The sequence below is a fragment of the Sceloporus occidentalis genome, unplaced genomic scaffold, assembly GCF_023333645.1.
Source record: "Sceloporus occidentalis isolate IW3139 unplaced genomic scaffold, rSceOcc1.0.p SCAF_52, whole genome shotgun sequence".
NCBI classification, from domain to species: Eukaryota; Metazoa; Chordata; class Lepidosauria; order Squamata; family Phrynosomatidae; genus Sceloporus; species Sceloporus occidentalis.
The window spans coordinates 356,880-378,328 of NW_028317032.1; the positions used below are offsets into that span (position 1 = coordinate 356,880).

At 45.2% G+C, this 21,449-nt stretch overlaps 1 protein-coding gene across 2 annotated transcripts; it reads left to right on the top strand.

Annotated features, from left to right (window-relative positions):
- Positions 1–648: 648 nt before the first annotated feature.
- LOC149288311 (peptidyl-prolyl cis-trans isomerase FKBP1B-like) lies at positions 649–17,771 on the top strand. 2 transcript variants are annotated; one of them, XM_089491899.1, is made up of 4 exons: positions 649–685; positions 4,915–4,974; positions 14,594–14,730; positions 17,643–17,771. In XM_089491899.1, the coding sequence occupies exons 3-4, from the start codon at positions 14,620–14,622 to the stop codon at positions 17,769–17,771; spliced, it is 240 nt and encodes a 79-aa protein (XP_089348025.1). In that variant the 5' UTR covers positions 649–685; positions 4,915–4,974; positions 14,594–14,619. The 2 variants fall into 2 exon arrangements, with proteins under 2 accessions (XP_089348025.1, XP_089348026.1); XM_089491900.1 differs by having other exon boundaries at positions 4,915–4,962; positions 14,618–14,730.
- The last annotated feature ends 3,678 nt before the right edge of the window (positions 17,772–21,449 follow it).

The window sequence follows — 21,449 nt, forward strand, 5'->3', positions numbered from 1 at the left end:
TAAGGCTGTCACGAGCTAGCCCCGCCCTATTTGCATTTAGCCCTGCCCCATGTGACCCAGGGACACAAGTCCCATCATCTACTGGGTCATTTCCGTTTTCTGCACGAGTCCCACTCCCCTCCTCTTCTATACGACGTTTCACCCCGGCTGCCTGATGATGATGGGAGTCGATTGAAAGACCTCAGCACGACCAACCGTGCTAAGAAACCCTGCATGCTGAGCTTCTGTATGGCTAAGAGTGATGGGATTCATGGCTCACCGATCTATCCCAGCCACTATTCTGCCACATGTATAACTACACCAATCTCTGCCTTGCAGTTCTCCCTGCAAGATGCAAACGTGTTGGCTGAGAGTGATGGGATTTCTAGTCTAAGTGTAGAATGCTGCGTTAGACATGTGATCCCCGCTCCGCATTCCTTCCATTCAGCAGTCCTGGGATGTAGGTCCGCCCACTGTCTGCCCTCCCCCCTCAGCCCCCCCGAGCGGGATTGGCTCTGCCGACCCGCAGCCTGCGCAGCCATTGGCCGGCTCACCAGGCAGAGGGGATCGGTGGCAAGTGCCTGGGAAACAGCGAGTAGAGGACCGAGCAGAGCATACAGCGCCGAGCATACCGTGCATAGCACCGAGCATACCGTGTAGGGCACAGCTATGGGAGTAGAGATTGAGACCATCTCTCCAGGAGACGGTACTGTATCGCTGACAGCTGCCAGCGCGAAACAATAACCCCAGCCTCTGAATGCCCCAGATCTTACCCTCCCAGCCTCTGAATGCCCCAGATCTTACCCTCCCGGCCTCTGAATGCCCCAGATCTTACCCTCCCAGCCTCTGAATGCCCCAGATCTTACCCTCCCGGCCTCTGAATGCCCCAGATCGTACCCTCCCGGCCTCTGAATGCCCCAGATCTTACCCTCCCAGCCTCTGAATGCCCCAGATCTTACCCTCCCAGCCTCTGAATGCCCCAGATCTTACCCTCCCAGCCTCTGAATGCCCCAGATCTTACCCTCCCAGCCTCTGAATGCCCCAGATCTTACCCTCCCAGCCTCTGAATGCCCCAGATCTTACCCTCCCAGCCTCTGAATGCCCCAGATCTTACCCTCCCGGCCTCTGAATGCCCCAGATCTTACCCTCCCAGCCTCTGAATGCCCCAGATCTTACCCTCCCAGCCTCTGAATGCCCCAGATCTTACCCTCCCAGCCTCTGAATGCCCTAGATCTTACCCTCCCAGCCTCTGAATGCCCCAGATCTTACCCTCCCAGCCTCTGAATGCCCCAGATCTTACCCTCCCAGCCTCTGAATGCCCCAGATCTTACCCCCCAGCCTCTGAATGCTCCAGATCTTACCCTCCCAGCCTCTGAATGCCCCAGATCTTACCCTCCCAGCCTCTGAATGCCCCAGATCTTACCCCCAGCCTCTGAATGCCCCAGATCTTACCCCCCAGCCTCTGAATGCCCCAGATCTTACCCCCCAGCCTCTGAATGCTCCAGATCTTACCCCCAGCCTCTGAATGCCCCAGATCTTACCCCCCCAGCCTCTGAATGCCCCAGATCTTAACCCCAGCCTCTGAATGCCCTAGATCTTACCCCCAGCCTCTGAATGCCCTAGATCTTACCCCCAGCCTCTGAATGCCCTAGATCATACCCCCCAGCCTCTGAATGCCCTAGATCTTACCCCCCAGCCTCTGAATGCCCCAGATCTTACCCCCCAGCCTCTGAATGCCCTAGATCTTACCCCCCAGCCGCTGAATGCCCTAGATCTTACCCCCCAGCCTCTGAATGCTCCAGATCTTACCCCCAGCCTCTGAATGCCCCAGATCTTACCCCCCCAGCCTCTGAATGCCCCAGATCTTACCCCCCCAGCCTCTGAATGCCCCAGATCTTAACCCCAGCCTCTGAATGCCCTAGATCTTACCCCCCAGCCTCTGAATGCCCTAGATCTTACCCCCCAGCCTCTGAATGCCCCAGATCTTACCCCCCAGCCTCTGAATGCCCTAGATCTTACCCCCCAGCCTCTGAATGCCCTAGATCTTACCCCCCAGCCTCTGAATGCCCTAGATCTTACCCCCCAGCCTCTGAATGCCCCAGATCTTACCCCCCAGCCTCTGTGTTTCCCTAGTTCCTACCCCAGGCTAATCTCTCTTCTCATAATACCAATGTATGTATTTTTTTGCTTTATGGTTTTATATATAGAAATTAAATTCTGTACATAAGTATACAACCCTAACAATGCGTGTGTGCACACACACACGCACACACTTTCAGATACACATACACACACACACATATATATATATATTTATATACATAACACACACATATATATATTTATATACATAACACACACATTCAGATACACATACACACACACACATATATATTTATATACATAACACACACACACACTGTTTAGGGTTACCCTTTTACTGATAAGTTGGTGAAAAATGTGATAATTCCCTGTTTTGCTTGTTTTTATGGATAGAATTATCGCTTATGGCAACGAGAGGTTTTCTTGTATCTGTGATTTCGTGGCCGGGGTTATCCATAGGGTTAATAATGATTAACCACTCATGGTTCCACACGTTGTAAGCTTAACGTGACATTCACCCCGGGCTCTCAGTGTAACAGGAGAACCCAGAACGAATGGGCAGCTGGGAAATGTCAGGGGTAACGCATGTTAAATATCCCTCCAGAACGGAAAGAGTTAAAGCTTTGCCTTCGTGCGCAGTGGGGGCTCATAGAATTGTGTTCAACCAGTACAGAGCGCACGTACATTCTGAGAGATGCCAGGGGGATACACTCATTATAAGAAGATTGCCCCGTCCCCTCCCATTCCCTAATACAGAGCACACGTACATTCTGAGAGATACCAGGGGCATACACTCATTATAAGAAGATTGCCCCGTCCCCTCTCATTCTCTAATACAGAGCACACGTACATTCTGAGAGATACCAGGGGGATACACTTCTTATAAGAAGATTGCCCCGTTCCCTCTCGTTCTCTAATACAGAGCACACGCACATTCTGAGAGATACTGGGGATATACACTTCTTATAAGAAGATTGCCCCGTCCACTCCCATTCCCTAATACAGAGCACACGTACATTCTGAGAGATACCAGGGGGATACACTTCTTATAAGAAGATTGCCCCGTTCCCTCTCGTTCTCTAATACAGAGCGCACGTACATTCTGAGGGATACTGGGGATATACACTTCTTATAAGAAGATTGCCCCGTTCCCTCTCGTTCTCTAATACAGAGCACACGCACATTCTGAGAGATACTGGGGATATACACTTCTTATAAGAAGATTGCCCCGTCCACTCCCATTCCCTAATACAGAGCACACGTATATTCTGAGAGATACCAGGGGGATACACTTCTTATAAGAAGATTGCCCCGTTCCCTCTCGTTCTCTAATACAGAGCGCACGTACATTCTGAGGGATACTGGGGATATACACTTCTTATAAGAAGATTGCCCCGTCCCCTCCCATTCCCTAATACAGAGCACACGCACATTCTGAGGGATACTGGGGATATACACTTATGATAAGAAGATTGCCCCGCCCCCTCTCGTTCTCTAATACAGAGCACACATACATTCTGAGAGATACCAGGGGGATACACTTCTTATAAGAAGATTGCCCCGTCCACTCCCATTCCCTAATACAGAGCACACGCACATTCTGAGAGATACTGGGGATATACACTTCTTATAAGAAGATTGCCCCGCCCCCTCTCGTTCTCTAATACAGAGCGCACGTACATTCTGAGAGATACTGGGGTTTACACTTATTATTTATTTGTATAGCACCATCATATTGCGCAGCGCTGTACAATGGCCCATGTGTTTGCCCACCAGAAGGTGTAATAGGGCAGGTTGTTAAAAATAAATATATATCTAGATATTAATTTTCCCATAGAAGGAATTGCATACTCAGTAGTCCCTTTTTTCCCTTTGTTCCTGCAGTAAAATTTTAATATTCTAATTTTATTATCACAGAAAGTACCAAATTGAAAAAGAAGAAAATTATCTATTTATAATCCCATTTTTAAAAAAATTCTCATTTTTATTATTTGTCTTTTTACTTTGCTTTATTTTATTGAGATATATATATATATAATTTTGTTTTATTTATTTGTGTTTCTTTCTTTTTATTTTTGTTTTGTTAAAATATATTACGATATATATATATATATCTTATTTTTGGTTTATATTTTTTCCTCATAATTCACAATCCTATAAACGTATATTTTTATGATGTGATGGGGGCCAGGAGAATCGGCTCGGGGGGGGGGTTCTACAATGATGAGTTAAATTTAATGTTATCTTCCAATGGGCTTGTAAAGCTGCGCCATTAACTCTTTGTGCACAAATGTAATCATAAAATAAAAGTGGACCATTACATTTTGTTTTATGGTTAAATTTAGCATGGCAGCCAAAGTTTACAACACTAAGCAATTGTAACAGAAGTTAGCCAGATTCTCAATGAAATCCATAGTGCGAGAGAGAGAGAAACAGGAGTGTTGGCAGTTATGGGTGTTCATTCTCATTAAAAACTAGCATTGTACCTTTAAAATGTTTGTGTTAAAATGTTTATTCTGGTTACGGCTTTAGGAATCCTAGGCTTTCCAGTCGTCTTGTGTTAGAGATCACCGAGCAGAAGGGAAAAAAATGGCGCTACTGTCCCTTTAAATGCTTGATCTATGCATCTGCTGGCGGTGGTGTTGATTGATCCGATTCCGCCCTGCAGGCGCATCCTTACATCCTCCTTTGGGTTTAGGAGGAGCGCCTACGTACGCCATACATTTTACTTTAACCCTTTGTGGGCCAGCGCCTGCTAATGATTGCCTACTGGATAAGATGCCTGAGCGTGTCATACACTGTGTGATGTCACTGTTTGTTTTTATGTTACAGGAAGGACTTTTCCGAAGAAGGGTCAGACCTGCACCGTCCATTACACAGGTGAGACCGCTCGTAAAATATATACGTCTGTGTCCGCGTTTAATAAACCCGCAGCCACGGATATTTATCCATGCGTTGATTTTCTGGGTTTTTTTTCCGTTTATATGTTAACCGGCGTTTTTACGTGTTAAATCCCCGATCCACAGATACATAGAATGTGACAGCAGAAAAATACCCGTTCGTATCTGTCTTAGCCTATCCCACTTCTGCTGGGAGGCAGTTCCATTTATCTACCACCCTCGCAGTAAAGTAAATGTAGTAATGGCAGAGGGTATAAAGGGTAGGCTTGTGGGCAGATTCTCAAGACATTCGTCGGCTGTCCTCCCCCTAAGAAGAACGATAAGCGTTACAGACATGGACACATGCAGGGCGATATTCAGCTGGGGCCGAGGATCCCGTCTTATCTCCGGCAGGCTGTCTGAATGAGTGCATCTGTCGCCGTCCGTGTCTGTCACTTCATATATGTCTGTCTATAAGAGCCGGGGGAGGGGGGGGGGGGATACTGTCATTGTCGGTGAATGTCTGCCCGGGGCGGGGGTGCATCTGTTAGCCTGCTTGGCTTTGTGATCGTGTGGGCTGTGAACATTCATCTTATTACCCCCCAGCCCAAAGTGCCTCCGCTCTCCATATCGGTGCCAAAGGTGGCATTTAAAAAAACAAAACATTAAGGGGGGGCATTTAAATGGATATACATAAGCCACCATCAGCCATAACAAAATATATATATATATATACACACACCCATCAGCCATAACATTATATATATACTGATCAGCTATACCATTCTGAGCACTGACAGGTGGAGCGTGTAACACGGATAATTTGTTATCATGGTGGAGGGGATATATTAGGCAGAGTTGATGTTAGAAGCAGGAAAAATGGTCGGCGTCGGCGTAACGGATCTGAGTGACTCAGACAAGGGCCAAATTGTGATGGTGGACGACTGGGTCAGAGAGTCTCCAAAATGGTAGCTCTTGTAGGGGGCTCCCGGTCTGCAAGGGTCAAAAGTGGTCCAAGGAACGAAAAGCCGTGACCGGCGACAGGGTCATGGGTGGCCAAGGATCATTGAATGACGTTTTCTTTTACATCACGGGGATGGTCGGGTGCGCCGCTCACCCGGAGAACACGCGGCACCGGGACGCATCCCTGGAGGCCGCACCTCGCAACTTACACGGGACTTACAGGACCTGCTGCTAACGTCTCGGGGCCGGATGCCACCGCGCAGCTTCAGAGGTCTAGTGGAGTCCATGCCTCGACGGGTCAGGGCAAAAGGGGGACCTACCCAATATTGGGCAGGCGGTCAGAATGTTATGGCTGATCGGTATATATTTACCACAGATCTCTGTTTACCCTTGTGGGTAAGTGGTCCCGACAACGTTAACTGATGTGGTGGGGGTGGCAAGGGTCTGGGAATGGGGGCACTCAGCCGTACCTAATCCCTGGGCCAGAAGGTCCCAGTCCTTCCCTGCTCCCATTGAATATGCCCTGCAGTCAACTGTTGATAACTAGAACACGTGACAACATATATGTTCGGCTCAGCGCATGCGCTGCGTGTAAAATAAATCCGGGGCAGGAGCAAAAAAGACCACCATGAAAATGTAAAGGGAACGGGCAGCTATTAAGTGCGTTTAAAATAAAAATAATGATAAAGGCAGATTTTTTTCAGCAGAAAAGTACAGTATTTTTAGCGGTGGGAGTGATATATTAACGGAATGTGACGGGGGGGGTGGAAAGCATTAGGGGGGGTTTCAGTGATTGCTTTGTTTAGGCAGCATGGCGGGGAGGGGGGGATAGAAATATCATGAAACAGAACTTTTAGGAACGGAGAGGGAGACGTTATAAGGAAAGAGTTATCTTTATAGAAATCTAATAGGGTGCAGGCCGGAGGAAATAATAAATATCCCGATTAATAATAATCGGAGAGGTTCCGGGGAGGAACGTACGCTGGTTACGTGTATCAACGTGAAGCGCTGCGGCCTAAACCTCACAATAATGTCAGGAGGCTGCCGCAGAGCAGCGTTTTTTACCCCTACATGAACAGAAAATGTCATTTTTATCCCCCCCCCCCCAACGCCGCAGGAAGGGGCAGGTGGCAAAGCGTTCTGACATTTCTCACCGCAGTTGCTTTTTCCCCCGTAGCTAATTATAGCGAGCCAAAGAAACCCCCCCCCCCCCCATCTAGTTACAGATAGGCAGCAGTACCGCTTAATGGGCATTCTACGGGAAAGGAGGCAGATGCGATAACACGGCTTGCGAGCCCCGGGCGGATCGGCGCGGTGTCCTGTTACCCCAGACACGCTTTACATGGACTGGCAGACATGTGGCTGAGGACGCTTACATGTCTGATATAGCCGGCCTAATAGTTATAATTATCGATTATTAAAGGAGAACGTCCATTTCTGCAAAAAAAAAAAGTAATCATCGACACACACTCTCACACGCTAAACTCTTACATCATCCACAGATGTTATATGTACATATAGTAGCCTAAACATGATTTAAATAATAAATACATTATTTATTGTACTTTTATTTCTATAAATGCCAAAGGCGAGGAGCGGACTAAAAGGGGAAGATTTTGGCTTCGGAAATACCCCTATTTTTGTGTTTTATTGGTTATTTTGCGTTTGGAGATCGGTGGCAGCCTGTGGCAGAGCCTGCATTTTCTATACGCCGGAAGTTCTCTCCCGTCAACAACTTAACAATTGGAAAGATAAGATAATCGGGAGAGATAATCGTAATGGCAGGACGTTAATATATATTCACATCATGGGAAGCATCTTATGTATATATTTTTTTGTATTTACCAAAAATCCCCATATTCCGGTTTAATTAGTAGTTTATCTTTAGCGAGGCGCCATAGGTGACGGTACAAATAAAGTATAATGTATAGCTCAAGCAAAATTCTGGACAAAAAAAAAAGATATAGGTACTCTCGTGCTATATAGTGTGTGTATATATAAAATGCTTAAGAAAAAATATTAATACATAGATTTATTGAAATAATTTTTTTGTATATGAGAGTAAACAGACCCCTTCATCTGTGTTAATGAATTGCGGCTGTGTGTTGTCCTCTTAAGGACTAACACCTACTACTACTGCAGTGAATAATGATTATGTGGGCATTTGGAAACGGCGGCGGGCAACCCTTGTAATTGTCCCTGTATTACTCTCTCTCTAAACGACACACACACGCACACTTACACATCCATACTCACACACCCACCCACTTACACATCTATGCTCACACACAAGTACACATCCATGCTCACACACACACGCTTACACATCCATGCTCACACACCCACCCACTTACACATCTATGCTCACACACAAGTACACATCCATGCTCACACACACACGCTTACACATCCATGCTCACACACTAACCTATATATAGTGTGTGTATATGTATGTATATATAATATATAGGCTTTTGTAGGGTATGTGTGTGTGTGTGTGTATGTATATATATATATATATATATATATATATATATATATATATATATACACAGTGCATGTATATGTGATTGTATATAAAAATACAATATATAATATAAAAATATATTTGCAGGTCCTTATTTGTAATCCTCATGATATGGATCCCTGGGTGTATAAGGATCTTTGACCCGCCTGTACGCTGTCGTGATTTATGGGTGTAATTCCATGGCATCATAATCTTATTAGACGGATAAATCTTCTAACCTGTTTTATATGAGCAAATCCCTTTATTAGAGAAATGTATGTATGTATGTATGTATGGGGGGGGGGGGCAGCCGCGCTCTCCTGTTCTATATGAGCTTGGATAGTCGATGCCAAAAGATATTCCAGAACATAGAAAGAAATTGTGAAAGTCTTCAAATACGCTGCATGCCTTCTTATCGTTGATTCATTTCAAGACGTCAGTTTTATGCAGAAGCTCAGAGATTTCAAGGAAGGGTAAATATACGTACATATACGTACGCATTGTCCTTAAAGGGACAGGCTGCCATTATTATTATTATTATGTTTTATTTCTGTAGCGCCAACAATTAACAGCTGGGGCGGGGGGAAGGGTCTAATGCATATAAGGGCATTTCTATAGAAAATGAATGCCACACAAATTTAAAGGGACCACACTGCTAGCATATGGATTAAAGTGGTGCTGAAGTGTCCCTTTAAATTCCCTCGCTGTATTAGCCTATACCACTTCTGCTGGGTAGCTGTCCCACTTATCAACCACCGTCTCAATAAGGTTAGACTTCCTTATGTTACATCTAACGGAATGCGGTGTATCATTTATTATTATGCTGTATAACTACATTTATATTCCTTAAAGCTTCAGAATTAACCCATTATGTGGTCTCTGTCGAGATCTCTATTCCCTGCACGTTGACCCCCTCCCCCCCCTGCAGAAGTTGACAAAAACTTGTGTTATTACACAGAATTTCTTCTCCGTAAGAAAAGTCTACGAAAAGCTCTTGCTTCTTTGTAAATCTGCCGTCCCGCTGCTCCGGATTTACCAGGATTCCAAATTCTTTTCTGGAAGGTTTTTGCAAAAACAACTTCCAAAAGACCCCCCGCCCCAGTAGTTACAGAACACATAATGGCTGATAATTATACCCGGCTCGGTACACGGTCCTGAAATCAAAAGACTTACGGCTGCTAATGTTCTCTTCCGCTGTTCGTGTGGAACAAAAGCCTGTTCTGCGGTGGTGGAAATCCATTTCACTCGCTTTATTGATGTGAAAAAAAGCCGAATGGAAGCCCAGAACACGCAAATATCCCCCCCCCCCCGGAGACCCCCGTCGTAATTCCTGTGTCTATTCAGTATCGAGGGTACCGTAACCCTTACGGGACAAACTTTGGGACGCTCTAAAGGAGCTGACCCTGTGACTCTAGATATCAACCCTTTAATGCAGATTCTATGTAGCAACTCATGAAATGCGTTGGCTCTAATACCGTCCTGTATGAGAAACCTCACTTGTCATTATGTAAAGATAAACTTAAATGAGTCACCTGCATTCAAGCAGGGATATCGACCATAGCATACCGGCAGCAAAAGCACTAATCCTGTATCATCGTGTCAGTGAAGAGTATGAATGAGTCCATCAGTGAAAAGTATGAATGAGTCAGTCAGTGAAGAGTTTGAATGAGTCCATGAGACTCTTTCCCTTCGCCTTGAGATTAGGGCAAAAAACCTGAGACTCTCTTCCAAAGTATGCCTATAGCCTGTGGTTTCAGTCAGTCTGTGTATTTTTTTGTTTTTTGGAGAGGTTAACCCCATAGAAGCTGAGATCGGTGGCAGACCCAGCATAATTGAATCAATTTCCTTTCTTGAAGATCTCTCCCCTTTCCTTAAAGGGGCCAAAAGCCTTGAGAGTTCCCCGGTACGCATGTATATGATTGTGGCCATCTGACGACGTGTATCTCCTGTTATATTTTATACCAGGGCATGTAGTGAACTGTAGATTACTTGCCGGCTTTACTCCACCGCCGGCATGTCCAGAAAACCCTGCCCCGCGTGACGGAGACGTGAATCTTACATAGTGATTGTTTTTCAGATTTGGGTACTTCTATCCTCTTTCTAACCTCTGGCATGCGCTAACCCCACTTCCCAAAGCAGGTGCGTAACTACAGGGGTAGTTTCAGAGGCAGCTGCGATGAAGCCTGTGCCTCTCGGGGGGCCACCCAGGGCCGGCCCTACAATGGAGCCGACTGGGGCAATTGCCCCAGGCGGCACTTCAGAAGGGGCGGCACTTTGCCGCCCCAAGCGTTTTTTTTTTTGTAGCGGAGGAGAGAGAGAGGGGCACCGAGTGATTTTCGCTTACCCGCTCGGCGCCCCTCTCTCTCCTCTGCGGCGAGTTTCCCTGTTCGGTCTCGGTGCCGGCTTGTAATGCAGAGCGCCGGAAGTGACGTGAATTTCCGGCGCTCAGCATTACAAGCCGGCACCGTGGCAGCACAGGGAGACTCGCCGCAGGACTGTTTAAGGGTAAGTACCGGTGGGGGGCGGGTAGATAATGCTCATCGTACCTCTTCAAAATAGTTTAGAAAGGGCCCTTCCGAAACCAAGGCTGCTCGTACAGCGTGTGAGAGCGGAGAGGTCGGCGGGGCGGGAGGGAGGTGGGGTGTATGTATATGTTTTTATATATACATGGATGTGTAATTGTGCTTATGTGAGCATGGATGTGTAATTGTGTGCGAGCATGGGTGTGTAATTGTGCGTATGTGGGCATGGTGTGTGGCATGGATGTGTAATTGTGTGTATGCATGGATGTGTAGGTGGGTGAGATGGAGTGCGTGTTAGAATGAATGTGTACATGTGTGTGATTTATGTGAGTGTGTTTACATATGTGTGCCAGAGTGTATGTTGGAAGGGGCAATGATGGCACAGACCACCTGTTGAAATTGGGGGCTCTGGCAATTTGGTTTCTAGTTATGCCCCTGTCCCAAGGTATCTCCTGTGGTGGCTGGGCTCAGAACTGATAACCGCGTTGTTGCAGAAACACGTATGATACTTTTATTGGGGGAGGGGAATTAATTCTACACGGTTCTTACGGAGATTACCGTGTCTATAGCCATTTCCTTGCAGACTTAACGGTCTTATGGGCTGAGGACATCTTCAATAATAATGGGGTGATAGGCAAGCTTTCCATAGCCGGTCCCGTCATGGAGTCGTACCTGCCGCAGTGCGATGGAGGTGCCGGTACTGACCTCCTCATCGCCGATTCCTCCTCCTTGGTCTGAGTACCAGCTGATCTATGCTCGGGAATATGATGTCATACCCCAGCTCTCTGTAACATTCGGCGGTACAAACAAAGCAGAAATCGCTGGTGGAAATGTCCGAGCTCCACCTCCATCTCAGCCTTGGTCCGTCCCTGGGGGCCATTGAGGGAGACCATGACAGAGCGACCATAGACCCCTAAGTTAAACCTGGACATAGACGGATGCATATGATAGCTTAATGGTCCCTTTAAATTAAATGTAAAACGTCCCTCAATCGCTGAAGTTTTGTGGCTATGTAACCACAGGAGCAGCTCACCTAGCTCAGCTAAATTCCTGTTCCCAGGATCTGCATAATTATTCCTCCCCGTGGTTATCTCTCGCCTATTGTTCTTGATTGGTTCAGGCATTCTTTTGTGAGGGTAGGGACAGGAGATTGATTAAAAGAGCTCACTCTGGTGAGCTTGAAACAGCCAACTCAGCAGAATCCTCCCCCCCTCTGGAACTTGCAATGGGGGGTCATCATTTATTTAAATTTAAAGGGGCCACGCAGTTATCCTATGCTTTAAATGTGGGAGTGTCCCTTTAAGATTTTTTAGGTATATGTAAAAACATATATTTTTACGCAGCAAAAAAAACCTGGCATGAAAATATATATATATAATGTATAGATAATATTGGGGCGTCCCACGTGCTGGCAGCGGGGATCTCAGAGCGCCTTTTCCCTTCCATTAAGATATATTTACAATATATCACGCTATATTACTAGAAGATTATAACGCTGCAGTGCTCTGGGTAAAAGTGTTAGACTTGAACAGCTATCAGAGCCAGATAAGCTATAGGCCTGTTTGAGTTAAGAGCCCTGCTGGAGCAACATTCTAAATTAAGAGCAATCGCCATGGAAACCGTCCAGAGGCTGATAGTGTATATAATGTCTGTTATACATAACCGCAGCTCTGTGTGAGGGGTAACCGGCAGGTCGTTACATGACAGACGCTAATAATAGCCCCGAGATCAGCGATTCCCTGTGTGTGCTGCCCACATCATCATCACGCTGCAGCTCCCCGTCTGCCGTCGGAGCATAAAACCAACCGCACGCTGCAGCCCCCGGTCTGCTGCCGGAGCATGAAACCAACCGCACGCTGCAGCACCCCGTCTGCCGTCGGAGCATAAAACCAACTGCACTCTGCAGCACCCCGTCTGCCGTCGGAGCATAAAACCAGCCGCACTCTGCAGCACCCCGTCTGCCGTCGGAGCATAAAACCAACCGCACGCTGCAGCTCCCCGTCTGCCGTCGGAGCATAAAACCAACTGCACGCTGCAGCACCCCGTCTGCTGCCAGAGCGTAAAACCAACTGCACGCTGCAGCTCCCCGTCTGCCGTCGGAGCATAAAACCAACTGCACGCTGCAGCTCCCCGTCTGCCGCCAGAGCGTGAAACCAACCGCACGCTGCAGCACCCCGTCTGCTGCCGGAGCGTGAAACCAACCGCACGCTGCAGCTCCCCGTCTGCCGTCGGAGCATAAAACCAACTGCACGCTGCAGCACCCCGTCTGCTGCCAGAGCGTAAAACCAACTGCACGCTGCAGCTCCCCGTCTGCCGTCGGAGCATAAAACCAACTGCACGCTGCAGCTCCCCGTCTGCCGCCAGAGCGTGAAACCAACCGCACGCTGCAGCACCCCGTCTGCCGCCGGAGCATGAAACCAACTGCAGTGCTGTGTATATTGACAACTCCAAATCTCACCAAGGAGAGGCACAACGTTCTTCATTAATTCAATAAGGGGGGGATGATTATTTTTTATTGATAGGCCTGTGCAGGTAGCAGCCGGGGGGCTCGCACACGGCCGGGCGCGGGAAATCATTTTCTATAAGATGTTCCTATACAAGGTTGGTCTTCACTCAGAGAGCTCCATGTCTAATGAGATAGTTCTCAAATTAGACTTCTATCTTTATGGGATGTCTGGATTATATCTGAAATGTCTGGAGAGTAACGAGACGCGGAGACAGGGCTGTGGAAAATGTGACCTCACAGGAGACAGGTGTGATGTAATGTCTTCGACGCCTACTCTCTGATTCTGGTATCTGTGAAAAGCACTGAAACAACAATGATAGGAAATGGCAATAAAGCAATAAATAAAAGGGCATTTTAATAGCAAGAATAGTAATAGAAATGGGGGGGCTCATTAATATTCCTTGCAGCTCCCGGCCCAGTTAGATCCCCCAACGTAGATTATATATAAGTTACTCCATCATAAACATTAAGTGAGCACAACACATAGCTGCCAACAAACCTGCATTTACTGGAAGAGTCCAGACAAGTATGCAGGATGCGTTCTGCGTGGAACCCAAGAGCAAAACAATTCCAGGAAAAAGAAATGTATAAAGAATAATGTAATTTCTGGGAAACTTTGGGAAAATATTGTTTTCTGGTTATTGTTATGTTTTCTGGTTCATAATGACTTTATTTTTATATTGTCTGAACTCGGACATTGTATCATAATGATTGACTTATATTTCATTTATTTAAACTTAGATTTGTTTCATTATTATTATTATTTGCTTTATTTATATTATTTGTTTAGTTTCAATATGAACACGGTTAATGAATGATCTCCTACTTAACCTTTATAGGAGATAGGAAAAGGGCGTGGCTATGAAACAAGGGCAGGGGTGTGGCTAACCCTACTGAGACTAAGGGGTGAAGAGTGGGCAGTACCTGGGCGGAGTTAGGGGCGTGTGCACAGACTTGGACCCCCTACGGAAAAGGTGCTTCACGCATCCTGTTAGTTGACGGCGACCATCCCATCTCTGGAGGGTGGCCATTCCATCTCTGGAGTACTACTGCCCTAACCCTAGGTGGTTTACCTGCGCAGGTAGCGCCACTGATCGTAGAAACTAACGAGACATGCCTTTCATGATGAATTCAGACTCTGGTGTGTTTTGATTTTTAGGGATGCTGCAGAACGGGAAGAAGTTTGACTCGTCCAGAGACCGGAATAAACCGTTCAGGTTCAAGATTGGGCGTCAGGAAGTGATCAAAGGCTGGGAGGAAGGCGTTGCGCAGGTACGTCGCTTTCAGGAACACCTTTTTCATCGGAACGACGTGCCATCATCTTACAAAAATATACATTAAATAAACATTAAAATATTAAATTAAAGCAAAGAGAAGCTTTTACTAAATTTCACCGGCTTTTGCATTTTCATTTATTTTGGGCCTATTTGGTTTCAAAAGAATCTTCTCTTAGACTTTTTCCCATAATTTTACATTTTGAAGTATACAGTGCACTTAAGAAAACTACACTACTGCTCAAAAGTTTGGGGTCACTTAGAAATGTTCCTTTTATTCACAAGAAAAGTAAAAGTTGTCCACTTAAATAACATGAAATGGATCAGAAATCCAGCGCAGACGGGGTTAATGTTGTAAATGACTATTGTAGCTGGAAACAGCTGATTTTTAATGGAATCTCTTCATAGGCCTACAGAGGCACTTCATAACTCCCATCACTCCTGTGTTCCAATGGCACATTGTGTTCGCTGATCCACGTTTAAGTTTAAAATGCTAATTGATCGTTAGAAACCCTTTTTGTAATTATGTTACAGCCAGAAATGTCCTTGTTTTCCATAAAAACCGCTGAGTGACCCCAAACTTTTAAAGGTAGCGTATGTAATAAAGTTTATCAATTTAAATATGTGTTTTTATAATAATATGTTTATCATAAATCCAAGAAAAATGTCTAAGTGACCCCAAACTTCTGAACTCGAGTGTGTCAGACATTCTAGCGTCCCGTGGTATGAGCTGCCCAGCGGCGTGTGAACCCGAGGTTTGATGACATTTAAATCGTCTGCTTTTCTATGAAAAAGTATTATTTTTAGACGCGGATAATAAGCATGACACGGTCAGCGATAATTGCTTAACCGGCTGCACCTTATAGATGATTTGGCTGTAGATGGATGATTAATTTGCTTTAGTGTACAGACCCCGCACGCTTGCCCCCGGCACTCCTTCCCGTCTCTAATCCTTTCGGAAGGATGGGATGGTGTCGCAGACGTACCGGCTGAGGAACCCACGCTGTCTGGGTACGGCTGTCACCAAGGTGCACTAAAAAAAAAAGGGCAGATATGCAAATACGTTGTTTATTTGTTTGTTTATATATCTGCATTTTCTATAACTGTAAACATAAATTCACCAATACCGGATTTGCTCAATTTTTTCCAGGAAAAAAAAACTTGTTTTATAATAGAAGTCGCCTTTTATTCAGATCTCAGATCCCTCACTCATACTCACTCACCCTCACTCATACTCCCACTCCCGTACTCCCACTCCCTCTCTCGTAATGTCTCCCTACCCTCACCAGCCGCTTTCCTGCCCCCATCTCCTTTTCCGCAGCTTCCCTTCTCCTCTTGCCTCTTGTTCTTCCGTCTTCTTTCTTCGCCCGTTTATCCCCGGTAACAGCGCCATTATACAGATACTTCCGCAAAAGGGTGGAGCCTCGGCGCACACGCTCTCCCCTGATTGGAGGAGGTCATCTTATCATCGAGCAAATGCGGTAGTAGATGTCAGGTGTACAATCTGCCCGCTGTGAAAGACTCAAACGTAATCAGTCCTCGGTCTGGTCTTAGACTCCCGGATAAGCCATATGCCCAGTTTTGCACTTAAATTGCCTCACTGTATTAACCTCTACCACTTCTGCTGGGAGGCTGTTCTATTTATCTACGTTCCCAGTGAAATAAAACTTCCTTGGATTACATCTAAGCCTCTGACCCTCAGATTATGACCACGTGTTGTAACCTTTCTCCTCTTTTGAAATACACTTCCCTCCTGTACTTTTGTTCAATTCCTTTAAGTATTTAAATGTTTCTATCCCATCCCCCCTCTCTCTTCTCTCCTCCGAGCCGTACATATTAATATGCCTTGACATAATTAACACATTTCACACTATTTAATTAAAGTCCAGCTACTCTAAAGAGATCAGAACTCCCCGTCTACTATTACATAAACCGAGCTGTGTGGAATGTCCTGAGAAACTTGGTACTGTTGGCAGCTACATTGATATAACCTGCTTTGCCACGATACTCACCAAATGCATATAAATGCAGTAAATACACGTCGGCCCCCAAAGCATCGAAATGTGCGGATTTGGAGATGTTATTAAACGCGCTGGGATCGTTTCTCCCGCCCGCATGCCGTTATATATTTAGAGGTCCGGGTCTGGGGACGTTTCTATTTTAGATATAGTGAATGTATATTTTTATATTCCGGTTACAGGGCTGTGGCTGAGTGTATTTATAGTGAAGGGCTAACATACCATCTCCTGTCTCTGATAATTCATAGATTGGATTTAGAAACTTTTTCCTCTTTTCTCCTTTCCTCTATCTTTTTGTTCTCTGCTCTTTTATTTTTTCTTCATTCATGATTTGTATTTGCAGGAGAATTTCTTTTTTTTTTTTACTCCCTAAAAAGACTCAATTTCTGCATTGGGGAAAGGCCAAGGGATGAGCTGGTCCCGCGCAATGTATAGTTCAAAGCGTGAGAAGAAACCTCACTGATTTAACCATGCATTACAAAGGGCCACCAACCAAGCTCTCCCTACAGGATTTGGCCCTTCATGATGCATAATGAGGACCGGGTGATGAAAATGCGTAAATTCTGCAAACCCCTGACTCTCCTGTTTGTATTATTATATTTATTTATTAAACACTATCAGATTCCGCAGCACCGTACACGATAAATATGATTGGATTCAGTACAATGAATGATATTCTGGAGGTCGGTTGTGGCAGCTGCTGCCTGTAACGTAGCCCCGTGTCCCTGGTTTTAGCCCCTGCTGGCCTTCTAATTCTGGTTTATAAATGCGAGAAGTCCGTCTGAGAGGCTCCATTTGGCCCTCGTCGTGTCTGCGCTCCCCACTGTGGTTGGCCTAAAAAGGTTGTAGTAACTTGTGTTTTTTGTGTTTTCTCTCTCTTTTTCTGTACCAGATGAGTTTGGGGCAGAGAGCAAAGCTGACCTGTTCGCCTGACGTTGCCTATGGAGCCACCGGGCACCCAGGAGTCATCCCTCCCTACGCTACTCTCATCTTCGACGTGGAACTCCTCCGGATAGAGTGATGTGCGTTCAGGAAGGGCCGGCCAAAGATCTCCACCACCACCATCCTCTTCCTCTGTACGAGACCTTGTCCCTGCTGGAGCAGTCCGAGACGTCCACTCCAGTAGAGCGAGGCCAAGCAAGTCTTCACATTAAACACTTGAGCTGGCAGAGGAGACGGCAGTGCCATTATATGCGGCCTCCTCTGGCAATATCCGAATTAAAGCGGGGACAGGGCTGCTGTTAGAGTCGCCATCAACCTTTATCGGAATGGATCTGATGTCTCAGTGAGCCCCGTATATATGATATAAGCATGCGAACGAAAGAAGCAGCCCATGGGTGCACAAGAAGAGATATGTTGACATATCTTGGATGTAGACCTCGCCATCAATTTGAGTTAATAATGCCTGGTTATGTGTCACGTAGCGCTGCTATGGGTAAACCAATGACTTTTGTGGTACATTAGAAGTCCTTGTGGTTGACACGGACCCTAAAGGTAGCCCTGTCTTGAAGGCTGAAAGAGGCAGTCCCACATAGCAGGACCCAAAACTCACTAGAGCTCCGTTATAATAGTGAACGTTGGGCTGGAAAGTTTTCTTAAACAACTCCAGCTTCTGATGACCGTAGGACTTTCATCACGGATCCAACATCATTCTGTTACTTACGTGATAGAAACAATGCTCTGACATACGCTACCATTCAAAAGTTTGGGGTCACTGATCTGCTCTCATGGGAAAAATTTCTGGCTGTAACATAATTACAAAAGGGTCTTGTAACGATTAATTAGCCTTTTAAACGTAATCTCTTAAGGACTGGGCTTATTTTTTTCTTTTTGTACCCTTTGGGACCGAGGCTGTTTTAACACTTTTGCGGTGCTCGTGTTCAGTTGTAATTTTCTCCTCACCCATTTAGTAAACCCACACAAATTATATATTGTTTTTTTTCGAGACAAGATGAGCTTTCTTCAGATACCATTATTTTGATCATATCTTATTTACTATTAAAAAGAAATAATAAAACTTGGTGAAAATTTGACTTATATTTGAAAAAAACTAGCTAAACTAGTTATAGGGCAATAAGTACAAGTAGCGTTTTATGATTTCCAAACCTTTTTTCCAAATCTGGTCATTCTGCCTCTTTGGAACATCTTTTGTGTGTGTTGCTGAATGCCTCTATGTCGAGGCATTACAGAAACGCAATCTGAGTGAAAAAAGCAATTTTTCATTGCTTTCGGAACTGATTTAACCCCATGACGGTTCAGGACCGTCAAAGGTCATCCTCGGACTGTTTTTGTGTGACGGCCCTGAACCGTCATGGGTCGTTAAGTGGAACAGACTCGAAGTTTAACCCCTTATCTACAACCTTCTCAGTAAAGTAGATCTTCAATCCTCCGACCTTCTAGCATTAGAATATCGACTCTTTTTCTAACATTTCTCCTCCTCTGAAATAAACTTCCCTCCCGTATCTCGTTAAATCTCTTCTGGCGCATAAAAAAGGTAATATCGTTAATTAATTTCAGCGCTCTGTGGGACTGCCTCTTCAAGATGCAAAAAAAAAAAAAACAACAAAAGACGTCTGTTTCCGTAAAAACCTGCACCTAAGTATCTTCCTAGATCGTGGCCTTGGCCCAGGAGAGGGGGAAAAAAAGTATTTAAGCTCCACAGCCAGGGGGCGCTATTTAATCTTATTGTCATTTTTACTTTTGTTCCGTCGTGCCTGTGTTTTTGTGTTGAAGGGTAAAAATACTCAAAAGTCTGGCTGCAACACTTTTTCCCTTAAATTGTACATTTTGTTTAAACTAATCTTAATCCTTGGAGATGATCCGGTAGCGTTTCCTCGGAACGCTCGTGACGTCTGTGGAATCAAGTGTTTTTGATTTGCATGTGATGTGACTTTACTAAAAATAATCTCTTAAAGACCACTGCCTTACAGTGCATTTAGTGACACAGAAGTCACTATACTCAGTGTGCGCACGCGCGGGCATTGTACAAAAACGGTTACTTAAATCTATATATTGACCCAAATCTCTCAGTTTTGCTTAATGCCGTTTGAAAGAAAAAATCTCCTTTAAATACATATGAACAGATCTATATATATATATAAAGAAACAAATAATAAAGTTATTACTTTACAAACTCGCCCGCGGTACTTTATTTCTGACTCTTCACTCTTTGTGGTCGGGGAAGGATCAGGATCTTGGGGCGACTGGATTTATTTTATCTTCCAGTCACTGGACTTTATTCTGGAGGATGCTGTTTTCCTGCCCGCGGGTCAGACAGGGTTATATATTTTTATCCTATTTTTTCCCCAAAATTTCCGGGCATATTGATTTTGATGATTATTCCTCCCAAATCTCTTTGATCTGCTTGGGTTATTTATTTATGTCACAAAAAAATGGGCCCATTTGGAACATGGAAGGTATTTTCAATCAAGAAATGTTACTCATTAATGGTGGGAGAAGAATGAAGAGACAACCGCGGCGCAGGGACGCCAAAATACGGGTGAGAGGACAGTAGCTTGGAGTCGAAGGTGATAGCTTTTATTGGCCAACCGAAAAACACGTAGCGTCACATAACCTTTTGGGCTCTCAGAGGTCTCCAGGAAAGAAGATCCGAAGGAGACCTCTGAGGTCCCAAAAGTTACTATACATCTTTTTCCTCGTTGGCCAGTAGAAGGTATCACATTTGACATAATCGTCTCGGGACAATCTTTTGGTCCTTATTTCTCCTTGGTTTTTTCAGACCAAGGGCAGCTAGCACCTACTTGTCTCCAGTTAAGTACCACCGTTTATAGACGTTTCTCGCCACATTCCATTAACCTTCGGAATTAAACAAGCTTTGGAAAACCGCCCATTAGAAGAACACCAAGCAGCACATGAACCGTAGGTTGAGAAACCCAGATCTAGACACATGCGCCAAGCAAATTGGTGAAAGCTGTGGGCACGTTCCGAAGCATCTCTTGGAACTTTTGGGGCATGTTGCCTCTGAGGTTTACCCCCTTATATTCACATTTCTGGGAGTGGGTCGAGGAAGATGATGTGGGGCAACAACAATTCTAGTGTGTGGTCTGACAAATGGTCCTTTATGTATGTGCCAAACACAGCGAAAAACAGCTTGAGTGAGAATTATGGAGGTTAACTCAGGGCAATTAAGCATAGGTTTTTTTCACCCTAATCTTTCCTTTGGGCAATTCCTGCACTTTTAAGGGAACAAGTTGAAAGTTATGTCTCGTTTTGCCTCTACTGGATACAGGAAGTGTACTGAAGTACACTTCCTGCACACGTACTAAAGAATTCTCATTGAAAACAAAGTACCGGCAGCCCATGGCGTGTACACTAGCTGAATGCTGATATTCAATCAGAGTGCCATAGTGCATGTGTACTTTATCACTAAAGAACGTGGGCTCCCATCTGCAAGCATAAAGTTAATTCTTATTATGTTGAATAATAAGGCATTCTATGAACACTCTTGTGTAATAAAACTTATTTTTTTTGCATTGGAATGAATATTTAAAGCTTTAGGTTGACGTGAATACTTTGTGGATGCTGTTTGCATCATTAAATGCATGTATTTAAAAAACACCCCGAGTCTCGTGAGTATGTTTTCATCGTACTGTCATTAGTTTTAGGTACTCAGCAGAGCTGTGATCAGCGGCGGGTTTGGCCCCGCAAGCCTAACTAATACACAAAATCTAGAAAGTTC

Excerpts from the sequence above, each read along its gene's own strand:
- LOC149288311 (XM_089491900.1), top strand. The coding sequence starts at position 649 with ATGGGAGTAGAGATTGAGACCATCTCTCCAGGAGACG. Across the intron at positions 686-4,914 it reads GACCATCTCTCCAGGAGACG|GAAGGACTTTTCCGAAGAAG; the intron begins GTACTGTATCGC and ends TTTATGTTACAG. Across the intron at positions 14,731-17,642 it reads GGGAGGAAGGCGTTGCGCAG|ATGAGTTTGGGGCAGAGAGC; the intron begins GTACGTCGCTTT and ends TTTCTGTACCAG.